The sequence below is a fragment of the Nannospalax galili genome, unplaced genomic scaffold (assembly GCF_000622305.1).
Source record: "Nannospalax galili isolate Female #2095 unplaced genomic scaffold, S.galili_v1.0 scaffold548, whole genome shotgun sequence".
Classification (NCBI taxonomy): Eukaryota; Metazoa; Chordata; class Mammalia; order Rodentia; family Spalacidae; genus Nannospalax; species Nannospalax galili.
This window is the reverse complement of record NW_008358999.1, coordinates 1,183,125-1,196,740: the sequence shown is the minus strand read 5'-3', so window position 1 is coordinate 1,196,740 and position 13,616 is coordinate 1,183,125. Positions and strand designations below refer to the sequence as shown.

The window sequence follows — 13,616 nt, the reverse complement described above, 5'->3', positions numbered from 1 at the left end:
CTCTATCACTGAGCTACACCTCTAGTCCAACGGCTGTCTGGTGCACCAGAGGATGCTTAGCAGCATCCCTGGATTCTACCCCCTAGATGCCAGCACCACCTGCCCACCTTCAGCTCCAACAGCTAGATATGTCTCTCTACACTGCCAAATATCCCAGAGAGGGATGTAAAATCATCCCCAGTACAGCACTGGTCTACAGCACCCTTCCCTACGTGAGTCTTGTAAAAGCTCAGCCAAGCCCCATTGGTGGCCCAGCTCCTGCTTGCCCAGATTTCCCCACATTTATGACTTTAAACTCTTCTAGTCACTAATAAACCTACCTTGGGAAACATGCCTAGGCAGAATCCATGAGCCTCACCCCCAGCACCAAAACAAGTATCACCCAGCATCAAGGGGCAGTCTTCCATTGAAACAGAAGATATCCTGGCTATGCACTTGAACTCCCTCTGTGACTGTTGCTCTCAAAGCTGAGCTTCCTCCCCTATCAGTGTGGATAAGGGCTTTCTCTGCCTACCACTGCATGGTGCATAGTTTTGACAATTTGAAAAAGCACTGTGATAGTCACATGTAAAGTGATCTTATTGGAATTTTTGTCAGTGCTGTGGTCTGAATCCAGAGCCCAGGCAAAGCAATCGCTTTAGCAATGAGCTACACTCCCAGTCCAGTACTGTTATTTATCCTTAGAACTGGGCCCCTATTAGGAATAAACATTCACATCAAACAGGAAATAAAATACCTTCCAAGGAGCTAAGGAGATGGTTCACTGGGTAAAGAGCTTACCATGCAGGTATGAGGACCTGAGTTTGGGTCACCAAAACCCACATAATGCTGGATGAAGTATCATGTGCCTGCAATCCCAGCACTCCTATAGCAAGACAGGAAGCAGAGACAGGAGCCATCTCTCTAGTCCCACATACTAGTTTGTTTTTAAGATGGGCTGTCATATAGCACAGGCTGGCCTGGAACTATGTAGCCAAGGATGACCCTGAACTTCTGATCCTCCTGCCTCCATCCCCAGGGCTAGGATTACAGGCATGCACCACTATGCTCAGTGTATGCAGTACTGGGGATGGAACCCAAGGCTTTGTATATGTTAAGCAAGCACTCTGGCAGGTGAGCTACATCCCCAGGCCACATACCACACTTTCTAAATATAAATTGGTAGTGTTTATCAGAAGGGAGCATGTATCCATTAACTCCATGTATCCCACAAGTCCTTTTCCAGAAACCTGTCCCGGAGCCAGAGAGATGCACATGCTAGGCCACAGAAACAGCAGCTCCATCAGCAGGGGTTGATAAAATGACACAGGGGAAGGCACATGTGGAGTTACATAGTGCTACAGTAGACAAGAGGAACCATGAGACCCGTTTCCATTTCCCACTAACTGCATGATCTGAAGGTCTGTGACTCACTTTGCTCAGTAGTAAAATGGGGAAATCGTAGCACCTGCTTCACAAGAGAACTGGAAAGCTGAACTTCAAGCCCTTATGCATGTACTCTGAACAGTGCCACAATCAGCATTAACATCCACACCACACAATGGTCCCCTAGGCAATCATGAAAACAGAAGCACTAAATCTTCACCTGCTGCAGGTGGAAACAAAGTCCTTGCTAACCATAACCCAGGTGTCCATCAACATTAAGAACAGACATGGCAGGCCACAGAGTTGGCTCAGAGGTTAAGAGCACTGACTGCTCTTGCAGAGAAACAGGTTTGATTCCCAGCACCCACATGGCAGCTGACTGTCCTTAACTCCAGTTCTTGGGGATCTGACACCCTCTTCTGACCTCCAGGGGCATTGCATGACATGGAGGCAATACACTCACACACATAAAATAAAAATAATAAATAAAATATTAAAAGAAAAAGAATAGGGACAGCTCATTGGGCAAAGTGCTTGGCATATAAGATGAGGCCCTGAGGTTCCATCCCAAGAATCCACGTTTAAAAAATCCCAGGATAGGGGCTGCGGAGATGGCTCAGTAGTTAGGACCACTAGCTGTTCTTGCAGGGAACCCAGGTTTGGTTCCCAACACCCATATGGCAGCTAACAACTGTCCAAAATTCCAGTTCCAGGGGACTCAATGCCTTCTTCTGGCCTCTTAAGGTATTGTACAACATAGGTGCACTTACATACATGCAGATGATACACTCATACACAGGAAAAAATTACTTTAAAATCTTAAAAAAAAAAAACCTGCAGGCATGGTGGTGACACATACTTGCAATTCTAGCACCAAGGAGGCAGAAACAGGAAGATCCCTGGGGCTCACTGGTCAGTCAGTAACCAGTAACTTACTGGTTAATCAGTAAGTCTCAGTCTCAAAAAATAAGGGGAAGGGGGCTGGCAAGATAGCTCAGTGATTAAGAGCCCTGGCTACTCTTGCAGAGGCCCCAAGTTCAGTTCCTAGCACCCACATGGTGGCTAATAACTGTCCTCAACTCCAGTTCCAGGGGCTCCAACACCATCTTCTAGCATCTACAGACATTGTATGATATGGGTACACTTATATACATGCAGACAAAACACTCATACATATAAAATAAAATTAATTAATTAAAATTAAATAAAAAATAAGGCAGTGGATAGCTTCTAAGGGAGGACACTCAAGGCTGTCCTTTGACCTACACACACACACACAACTATAAACACGGAACACAAAGGGGGGATATAAACTGCAGATTATTCAGAATAGGTATTACTACCACCTAGCAACGAAGAAGTGATGACAGGCACCACAGTTTGAATGAATTGCAGAGATATGATGGGTGAAAGATGCCAGACTCAGCAGAGCTTGTAAGGTAGGCTTTTACTTACATTGATGTTCAAGGATAAGCAAAAGCAACAGATGGTGATAGATGGAAACTGGAATAGTGACTCCTCAGGTGGGGGTACTGACTGAATAGAGAGAGTCTCCTAAGCTACCAGAGTGCCCTGCAATGTGTTGGTATGGTGGTGGATACCTCTGTGTAGATACAGGTAAAAATTATCCAGCTGTACTCTAGGGGGTTATGCATTTGATTGCATACTGAGGCCTTGTCACCTGAGGCAATTTCACCTTACTGGGCCTCGGATTCATTGATGACAGGGTTGAGGCAAATGATACCTGCCTTGCAAGGTTGCTGGGAGGAAGGAGGGTAGGAGTACACACCATGAGATATATGTGTCCACAGGACAGACTCCTAACAGAGCCCCCCCCGCCCTCTGCCTGCCAGACATGAGCAGCTACACACATCAGCTTCGTGTGCAGCAGAACCCAAAGGCAAACCTGAGCAACAGCTCCTTCTAGGGACACTCATAGCAACTAGGAACATCAAAAACAGACCTGGGCACTCACTTTTCAGAGGATGGGCCACCAAAATTATATCTCCTGAAGACTGACTGGAATATCCACCCATCTCCTACGAGCACTCACTAGTAACAAATATCAGAATTAAATTCTGAATCTCGGCCCACCCAGTCGTATCCAGTCACACCACGATGACCACTCAACTCGCCTACCCACCAACCCATTCTCTCGGTACTCACAGACATCACGGGCTCTGCCAGAACCAATGTCCACTGGCTTGGGTGTTTCTGGTTTGAGAACCTCTGGCCTGAGCTGAGCAGGGCAGAGTGCTTCTGGCCCCAGCAGCACTGCGGTGAGGTTTCCAGGGGAAGGCTGCGGTGGACCCAGCTTTGGTACTCCCAGCTCCTTTGGTTGGAGGCCCATTTGTCCCAGGACCACAGGTTCCAGGTCTAGAGGTCTGAAGGCTTCTGGGTCTTGCTTCACTGCTTGCCGACTAACTCTCAAGAATGAAGCCAGTGTGTCTTGGCCAGTGTCTTCTAAGCAGGAGATGAACAAAGGAAGGGCCTGCTTCCCTCGGGTCTCAAGGTCTGTGACCAGCTGCCTGGCCTGATCCCGCCGAGACCCAGAGCCTGCCCGCTGTTTGAACAGAAAGACCAGACATTTATTACCCAGGGACTTTCAAGTGGCTCTTTCACCCCATCTCCCCCTCTTCATCCTAATCACAACCCTAGACAACCAGGCATGTAGGCAGAAAGCAGCCTGCCGTGCACTGAGTGCATGCTCCTCTGCAACCTTTGCAGTACGTCAAAGGCATCTACTATGTGCTCAGCACTGTGCCAAGTGTCTATGGGCCCTACCAAAGGTAGCAAAATGGAGGCCTGTGATTTACACAAGAAGATCAAAAATTCCTAAATTTATTAACAATTTAAGTCAGGGAATTGGACACAAAATTCAAGATTTCCAGCCTCTCTTCTTCTTGGGAAGTTTTTTTTGGGGGGGGAGGGAATGAGGAGTTTGAAGGAAGAGTGAGAGTCTCAACTAGCCCAGGCTGGCCTCCAACTTCTTATGTAGTTGAGGATGACCTTCAACTTCTGATCCTCCTGCCTCCTGAGCTACCAAGCCTGAGGACTGAACCCAGGGCTTCAAGCATGCTAGGCATGCACTCTTCCAAATGACCTACATCTGATATTTGGTTTTGGTTTTTGAAGACTGGGTCTCATATAGCCCAGGCTGGTCTCAAACTCCATTCATAGTCAAAGATGGCCTTGAACTCTTGATTCTCCTGCTTCTGCCTCCTGAGTGCTGGGATACAGGCATGTGCCACCACTACTCCTGGGACCAGCCATTCTTTACAAGTGTTCACAATCTGTCAACACCAGGCGAGCATGCTTCTTGACCACACTTAGATGGAGAAAGGGGCAAGGCAGAGGCTGCCAGTGCCTACCCTGTGGCCTCCTTGGGCAGTTCAACTTGAAGGTCACTGCCTTCAAACTACTTTCCCTGATCAGAGGGTGCTCCAGAGGCTCCTTTTGTTATTAACCAGTAATTAATTACATAACACTGGGCCACCTTCTGCTATTTCTCCTTCACTGGGCCAAGAGAAGGTGCTGGATGATACCAAAGGCTAGAAATAGGCTACCAAGCCAGAGGGCATGGGACTGCCACTCATTCCCAGCACACCTCACTGCAGGAAATCGTCCCTTCTCAGACCTATAGCGAGTGATCAACTAGGGCAAAAGCACTAAAGGGCTTTTGTGGGGTTTTTTTGTTGTTTTTTTTTAATCAAATGTTTGGCTGAAAGCGGTTGCCAACACCTTTAATCCCAGCACTCAGGAGGCAGAGGCAGGTGGATCCCAGCCTGGTATAGGATCCCAGCCTGGTCTTCATAGGGAGTTCCAGGCAAGCTGAGGCTACAGCTTTTTTGAGACCTGGTCTAAAATAAAAATTTAAAAATCTGATGTTTTACTTTATTCTTCTGTTACTTGCAAAGTCCCTTGTTTTACAAAATCCCTTAGGAAATACACTCATACCTAAAGGCCTGGCCAGAGAGGTCAGGGCATGCTGGGCTCTTAGGACCTAACTGTGCCTGACGTTACTGCTTCACACTTAGCCCTTCGGCTAAGGGTTATTGCTCCATTTCACAGTCCAGGAAACTGAGATAGGTGACTGGCACCGTGAACCAGTGCCAAAAACGTGGGTAGAAGGAAAAGCACACGTCTCTCTCCTCTATAAAACACAAGTATCAACAGCATATGCTATGGTGCAGGCCTTTAGCAAACATTCCGTAAAGAGGTGCTTGGGGTTCTTTGGCTTCGCTAGAGGATTAAGTGACCTCAATACCCGAAAACGGGGTTTGAAAGGTGTTCCCAAAGATGCACCACGGGAGAGGAGGGCGGGCGCCGGGTGGTGGGTCAGCAACCCTCAGCGAGGCCTCCCTGTCCATATGCTGCAGGAGGCGGGGACGCAGGCTGCGCGGGGCCGGACGCACCTGAATGTCCTCGATCATGTCGCGCGTGAAAAGCTCCCGACTCAGCAGAGCATCCCAGAGCGGGGCGACCTGCAGCTCGCCCACCAGGCGCACCCGGTACCGCCGCAGCACCTGCCGGTCGGCCTCGTCCATGACGACCCTCTGCAGGGCGGAACGCGGGGATTCCGTCCGCTTCCGGGCCTCTGGTCCGCCACCCGCCCGTTTCCGAGGTCCCGCCCCAGGAACCACACCTCATGCCCCGCCCCGCACCCCACTTCCACACCGCCCTAGCCCGGATCCCGCTATAGAAGGCGTGGCCAGAGAGCCATCGCTCCGCCCACACTCGGCTCCGCCACCTTCGCACCGCCCCAAAGCCCGCCCTTCGCGTCTCTGCTGCGCCTTCCTCCCTCTCAGAACCCCGCACCCCCGCACCGTGGCTCCGCCCACCTCGCTGGCTTCTCTCAGACCCCGTCCCTGCGTCGTTGTTGCACCCCCTCGCACGCACTCAGACCCCGCCCTCCCGTCACGGGGCCGCCCGAGTCTCGAGCTTCTCTCAGGCCCCGCACCCGCGTCTTGGCTCCGCCCCTCTCTAGCCTGCACTCGGGCCCCGCCCCCTCATCGTGGCTCCGCCCACCTAATCGCCCCTTTCAGGCCCCGCCCCCGGGACTTGGCTACCCCCCTCCCAAGCCCGCCCCCTCATCGTGGCTCTGCCCTTTTCGCCCCCATTCAGGCCCCGCCCCCTCGTTCGCACTCAGGTCCCGCCCTTGCGCCGCTTCTCGGCTCCCCTTACGTCGCTACCTTCTCTCGGGCCCCGCCCCCGCCCGCGTCGCAGCTACGCCCGCCCCATTGCCCTCAGGCCCCGCCCCATTTGTTGGCTCCTCCCCCTCCGTACCTAGCACTAAGGCCCCGCCCCCTCATGGTGACTCCGCCCGCCCCTTGCTAGCAGTCAGGCCCGCCCCGTCGTGGCTCCGCCCCTCATCGCTGACTCCACTTTCGAGCCCCGCCCCCTCTCCGCTGCCCCGCCCCCAGGGCCTGGGACTCTGCTCCCTGGGACTGTGCTCCAGGCACTACAGCTGCGTCCTGGACCCGTTTCCAAGTAGGTACTGCTCTGCAATTGTGGTGCCTCTTCCAGGCCTGCTGCAACTGCTCTGCCAGAATTTACAGTCTCTCTGCTTTTACAGACACTCAGAAGGTCACACCCGCCAGGGAAGAGGGAAAGAAAGCCATGCTTAGAGCCATAGTCTGTCCCACAACATTCCAGCCCTCTGCAGCCAATAAAACCTAAAGACCCCCTCCCAGCTGCACTTGCTAAATTGGACTCATACATAGCCAATCTTCCATCATCCCTCCCTAGCCCGTCCCACAAAAAAAACTGGCAGAAATCTAGTCTTTCATTTCCATGGCTTAAAAGTGAAGGACTGGATCAAATGGTAGATCCATGTCTAGCTTTTTGAGGACTTGCCACACTGAGTTCCATAGTGGTTGCGCCCCTTGAAGCACTCCCACCAGCAGTGGATAAGAGCTCCCCTTTTCCCACATTTCCCTGAGCTTTTGCTATTGTTTGGATCTTAGCCATTCTGATAGAGGTAAGATGAACTCTCCAAGTGATTTTAATTTTCATTTCCCAGATAACTAAAAATGTTGAACTTTTTTTAGAAGTATTTCTCAGCCACCTGTGTTTCATCTTTAGATAACTCCATATTCATCACCTTGCCCCAATTTTTTTGGGGGGGGGTTCTTTTTGAGACAGGGTCTCCCTGTAGCCCTAGCTGTCCTTGAACTCACTATGTAGACCAGGCTGGCCTTGAACTCACAGAGATCTTGCCGGTGCCAGCCAGCCAAGAGGGACAGTACCTGAAAGGGGGAGTGAGGATTGAAAGAAAAAAAACAAGAGACAGAGAAAAGATAGTTGGGAGGACTGTCAGTAGAGACTACAGCAGCCCCAGTTTATTTAAGCTCTGCCTTTTTATACAGAAGAACTCAATTAGTTTTCAACAGCTGTTTTTCCCACCTGTATCTGAGAGTCAAGGAGCAGTCAAATACTTGTGAACTCCACCATATAAACACATTCCTCCTGACTTGGCAGATTAGGTCAAACTCTAAGTAAACAAGCAAGCCTGCCACAGCTCAATGTACATAATGGATTAATAGCTCCCAACATCTCCCCCTTTTTTATTTTTTATAACCCCAGATTATGCTATATCCAAGACAGAAGGACCATGCCTGTCTTAGGTTGTCTTCTGCTGGAGCAAAGCCTTACCCGTCATCAGCACATAACTTCCATCAGCTACGCCCTGTCTTAGGTTGACTTTCTCCCAGAAGATCTTACCCGTCTTTGACTACCAGCCTCTGTTAGGGGAGGGAGCGCAATCTCATATCATGCACAGCAGCCTTGACTTGCCACAGGATTTCATAAATAACTTTACTGCCACCAGATGAAAACAAAGACATAGGAGGAAAAGCATGCCAAGTCCCACTAAACCATACACAATGGAAGTGATGGAGGACCACGATGGTAAGGTGGCTCTCAACCTTTTTAGAATATCTGCCACTGCTCGCGGAGAAATTTTTTTTCTCTATTATCTCTTGGCAATAACACTTCGACATTGGTACAGTATCCACCTCGTCCCACAAGCACACAGTCATCTACTTGTACAAACCCGGACTTATCATTTTTAACAAATAGGCAACCCCCTTCCCGATCCCAAATAATAAAAATTCGTCACCACTTGCATCATCAGGTGTTTCAAAGCAGGCTGAGCAATTAACCAAGAGTCATTCACAGTCACTATTATCTCTTTTTCCTCCCATATCACGGGGTGCAGTATCGGTCAATCAGGAACATAAGTCCAGTATAACTCAGCCAAGATCACTTGTGGGACCATCATCATCAGCCACGTTTGCCACCTCATCATTCTTTTCCACTTCTCTTTCTGGTGCTCGTCCGGCGAACCTCACCAGCCTTTCCGGCAGTCATCTGGCTCCATCCACGTCCTGCGGAAAAACACAAACATGCCCTCTTCCCCATATAAATACAGGGTCAGGGCCATTCCATTGTCCAGTTAAAGGATCCAAAAAACCTGGAGTAATATCAATAATCTTCAGTTTAAAGTATGAGTCGGATGAATAAAAGTTCCTTTTCTCCTCAGGCCCACAGGATATTCTTTAACATATGTACAAAGAGCAAGCAACTGTTTCCTTGCCCCATCTTCTCCCAAGATAAATACTCACCACTCCCCAATTGTACCGAGTGCACTCAATTTCTCCAGCGGTGTCCTTCACTTTTTCCCCTACTTTTCAGGTCCCCGTTCCAGGCGCCACTTGCCGGTGCCAGCCAGCCAAGAGGGACAGTACCTGAAAGGGGGAGTAAGGATTGAAAGAAAAAAAAACAAGAGGCAGAGAAAAGATACTTGGGAGGACTGTCAGTAGAGACTACAGCAGCCCCAGTTTATTTAAGCTCCGCCTTTTTATACAGAAGAACTCAATTAGTTTCAACAGCTGTTTTCCCCACCTGTATCTGAGGGTCAAGGAGCTGTCAAATACTTGTGAACTCCACCATATAAACACATTCCTCCTGACTTGGCAGATTAGGTCAAAACACAAACCCTAAGTAAACAAGCAAGCCTGCCACAGCTCAATGTACATAATGGATTAATAGCTCCCAACAGAGATCTGCCTGCCTCTGCCTCCTGAGTGCTGGGATTAAAGGTGTGCGGCACCACGCCTGGCAATTTTTTATAGTTGTTTGTATATTCTAGATACTAACCCTTGGTCAGAGGTATAGCTGGTAAAGACTTTTCCCATTCTGTAGGTTGTCCCTTCACTCTATGATGATACATTCTTTGTTGCACAGAACCCATGTGGGCCATCTATCAATTGTTGAACCTAATGCTTATGCTACAGGAGTCCTGTTCAGAAAGTCCTTTCCTGTGTCTATAAGTCCCAATGTATTCCCTACTTTCTCTTCTATCTGATTCAGGGTATCAGGTCTTCTGTTGAAGTCCTTGACCCTTTTGAGTTGAGTTTTGGGCATGGTGAGAAATAGGGATCTAGTTTCATTCTTCCACATGCTGCTATCCAGTCTGACCAGCTACATTTGTTGAACATGCTGTCTTTTTTCCAGTCTGTATGTCTCCTTTGTCAAAAATCAGGTGTCTAGAGGCTGGAAAGATGACTGACTCAGCAGTTAAGAGTACTGGCTGCTCTTGTAGAAGACCTGGGTTCAAATGCCAGCACCCACATGGGTGCTAACAATTGCCTGTAACTCCAGTTCCAGGGGATCTAACGTACTCTTCCGGCCTCCATGGGCACTGCATGACATGGGTTCACTTCCATGCATGCAGGCATAACATTCATACACATAAAATAAAATAAAATAAAATAAAATAAGAGCCGGGCGTGGTGGTACACACCTGTAGTCCCAGCACTTGGGAGGTAGAGGCAGGCAGATCTCTGTGAGTTCAAGGCCAGCCTGGTCTACATAGTGAGTTTCAGGACAGCTGGGGCTTACAGGGAGACCCTGCTTCAAAAAGACCAAAAAAAAATAAAATAAATAAAATAAAATAAAATAAGAAATCAGGCAGCTGTAAATTCATGGGTTTAAATCTGGGTCCTCAATTCTATTCCACTGATCACTGTGTTTTTATACCAGTACCATGCTGTTTTTATTACTATAGCTCTGTACTACAATTTGAGATCAGGGACAGTAATTCCTCCACTGTTTCCTTTATCATTAAGTATTATTTTGACTATTCTGGTTTTTTTGTGTTTCTATATGAAATCTGAGGTTATTTTTTCAATGTCTGTGAACTGGAATTTTAATAGGTATTGCATTGAATTCATAGACTGCTTTTGGTAGTCTGGCCATTTTCACAATATTAAGCTTACTGATCCATGAGCATGGCAGGCCCCTACTAGACACCATAGGCTTGTAAAGTAAAAGCCCAATGCCAGGAAAAAGCCCAGCTTCTTTTGAAGCTGTGGGCCGGGGTCTCACAGACCCTCAAACAATACAGGCCATTGCCCCTGCTCTTGGTTACCCACCAGAACTTCCTGGTAAGACCCTATTGCTGAAGACACTACAAACATGAACTGTAGAACAAACAAGAAGAAATCAAGCTGGTGCTGACTTCAAAGTCTCATCTCTCCTGCCTAGTTTTGAGTGCCAGAAGGTGCTATGCAAGCTACCTAAAGAGAAATTTTAGCATGGACCTGACCCAGGTGTGACTCCTGTGAGCTACAGTAACTAGCCTGGAAGATAACCCTACTTGTGCAATAGTGGCATGAATACTATAGGTATAACCAACTAACTTTCTTAGTGGATTAAGGTCTGCTTCATAGGATGGAGCCCATCCATACTTGACACTGATAGGTGCCTGAGGCTAGATTTTTTTGGGTTTTTTTTTAATGTGTATGTATTGTCTGCATGTATGTAAGTGCACCCATGTCGTGCAATGCCCACAAAGGACAGCAGAGGCCATTAAATCCCCAGGAACTGGAGTTATGGACAGTTGTTAGCTGCTGTGTGGGTGCTAGGATTCAAACCCAGGTCTTCTGCAAGAACAGCCAGTTGTTCTTAACCACTGAGCCATCTTTCCAGCCCCGAGGCTAGATTTTTGTTTGTTTGGTGTTTTTGAGACAGGGTCTCCCTGTAGTCCCAGCTGGCCTGGAACTCACTATGTAGACCAGGCTGGCCTTGAATTCACGGAGATCTGCCTGCGGCTAGATTTTTTTAAATATATTTTATTTATTTATTTTTGGTCTTTTTGAGACAGGGTCTCCCTGTAGCCCCAGCTGTCCTGGAACTCACTATGTAGACCAGGCTGGTCTTGAACTCACAGAGATTCGCCTGCCTTTGCCTCCTGAGTGCTGGGATTAAAGGCGTGCACCATCACGCCCGGCTTATTTATTATTTTCATTTTATGTGCATTCCTGTATTGCCTGCATGTAGGTAAGTGCACCCGTGTTGTGAAATGCCTGGGGAGGACAGAAGAGGCTGTCAGATCCCCTGGAACTGGAGTCATGGACAGTTGTTAGCTGCCATGTGGGTGCTGGGATTCAAACCCAGGTCTTCTACAAGAACAGTCAGTGTTCTTAACCGCTGAGCCATCTCTCTGGCCCCGATTTTTTTTTAAATAAATGAGTATTTACTAAGCCCCATCCACTGTGCTACCCACTTTACATGCCTTAGGCCATTTATCCATGCCACTGTTGTGTCAGGGAAGTAAGTCTTTCCTTGTTTTACAGATGTGCACATGACTCAGGGGTGGCACCAGGGAGGGGTCACACCAGTGGAATCCACCAGAAGCATGCAGGATTCAAAACCTGAACCTGACTACACTCTTAACCAAGAACCCACCTACCTTGGACTATGTCAAAAGACAAGATTACAATTGGGTCTAGATTCTAGCATCAGGCAGAGCATTGACCACAAAGTAGAATGAACATTGCCCTGAGCAGTTGAAGTGATTTTACCTACAGGAGAGCTGGAAAAAAGCAAAGAGATGTCTTTATCATGTCATCTACACAGTTTAGAGATTTGGCAGTTATCTCTCTTTCACCTGATTTCTCAGTCATTCAGATAACCTAGTTTCAACTTGGTGAAAACTTTAGCATGAATGACTCCATACTGGTTTGTGGGGCCTAGTGAGGAGCTCAGTCCAAAAGAGCCAACTCCTGTAAATAGTCACTGGGGCATCGAAATCTTAGCTTCAGGGACTGACGTAGAGCTCAGTGCTTGGCATGCATGAAGTCCTCAGCTCATTCTCCAGCACTGGAAAGCAAAAACCACAGTGCTGCAGCTGCGCCTCCTTTGTTTTGTTCATTTTGCAAATATTTAAATATTCATCTGTAGCTTGTCTGTGCCAAGGCCTCTGCAGGCTCTTGGAATACAGATAAGAAACCCCTACCTCCAGGGGCTTACATTTCTGAAAGAGATAGTTAATAATATGAATAAATAAAAGATACTGTATGTCAGATAAGTGATAAAAAGCAAATAATTTAAAAAAGAAAAAACGGGCTGGAGACATGGCTCAGCAGTTAAGAGCACTGACTGCTCTGGTAGAGGACCGAGGTTTGGTTCCCAGCACCCACATAGTGACTAACAACTGTCCATAACTCTAGTTCCAGGGGATCCGATGCCCTCTTCTGACTTCCAGGGGCATTGCATGACACTGGTGCACTTTTGCATGCAGTCAGTACAGTCATACACATAAAATAAAAAATTTAAAACCTATTCCAGTCCTCGGGAGGCAGAGGCAGGTGGATCTCTGTGAGTTCAAAGTCAGCCTGCACTACACAGAGAGTTCCAGGCCAGCCAGGGCTACATAGTGAGACCCTGTCTCAAAAACAAAAACAAGAATGAAAATGAAAAAAACCTAAACATCATGCAGGGAAACCGGAAATATATCCCCAAGGGACCTCTGTCACTGGCTCACAGCGAGTGCCCCTTATGCACCTTTGTCTTCTCACCCACACCTGCATCCCCTTTGCGGTGCTTAAGATCCAGCCTGGCATACTCTTGGGTTGAGATCTCTTATTAGTAATCAGAATCAGGAGTCTGGGATTCTAGACTCTGGCCCTCTCTCTACCTCTCTTTGTACATGGAAAAGTGGGAGTAGAAAAAAAAATCCCTGAGGTTCCTTCCAACGCTGACGCTCCAGAATTCTATGAATAGGGTTAAAGAGAACTGGGACCAGCCGCTGCTTCCCCATCCTAGCAACCGTTGCTAGACATGGGCAATCTCCGGGTAGGCGTGGAAACCCCATCACTGGATCCCGGAGGTCTTCCTGGCATCCCGAGCTGCATAGCGACTCGGCCTCTCTAGGAAGTACGTTTCGGTCTCGCTGGTCACGATCA

At 48.2% G+C, this 13,616-nt stretch overlaps 1 protein-coding gene across 1 annotated transcript in view; it reads right to left on the bottom strand.

Moving 5' to 3' along the window:
- Casp9 (caspase 9) overlaps positions 1 to 6,337 on the bottom strand; it is a 28,232-nt gene extending 21,895 nt beyond the window's left edge. The window contains exons 1-3 of the mRNA XM_008822668.3: positions 6,207 to 6,337; positions 5,781 to 5,921; positions 3,532 to 3,928 (exon numbers count right to left, since the gene is read on the bottom strand). Of these exons, the coding sequence (XP_008820890.1) occupies positions 3,532 to 3,928; positions 5,781 to 5,912 (529 nt within the window). The 5' untranslated portion in view covers positions 5,913 to 5,921; positions 6,207 to 6,337. The remainder of the gene's footprint in view (positions 1 to 3,531; positions 3,929 to 5,780; positions 5,922 to 6,206) is intronic.
- Positions 6,338 to 13,616: the final 7,279 nt, after the last annotated feature.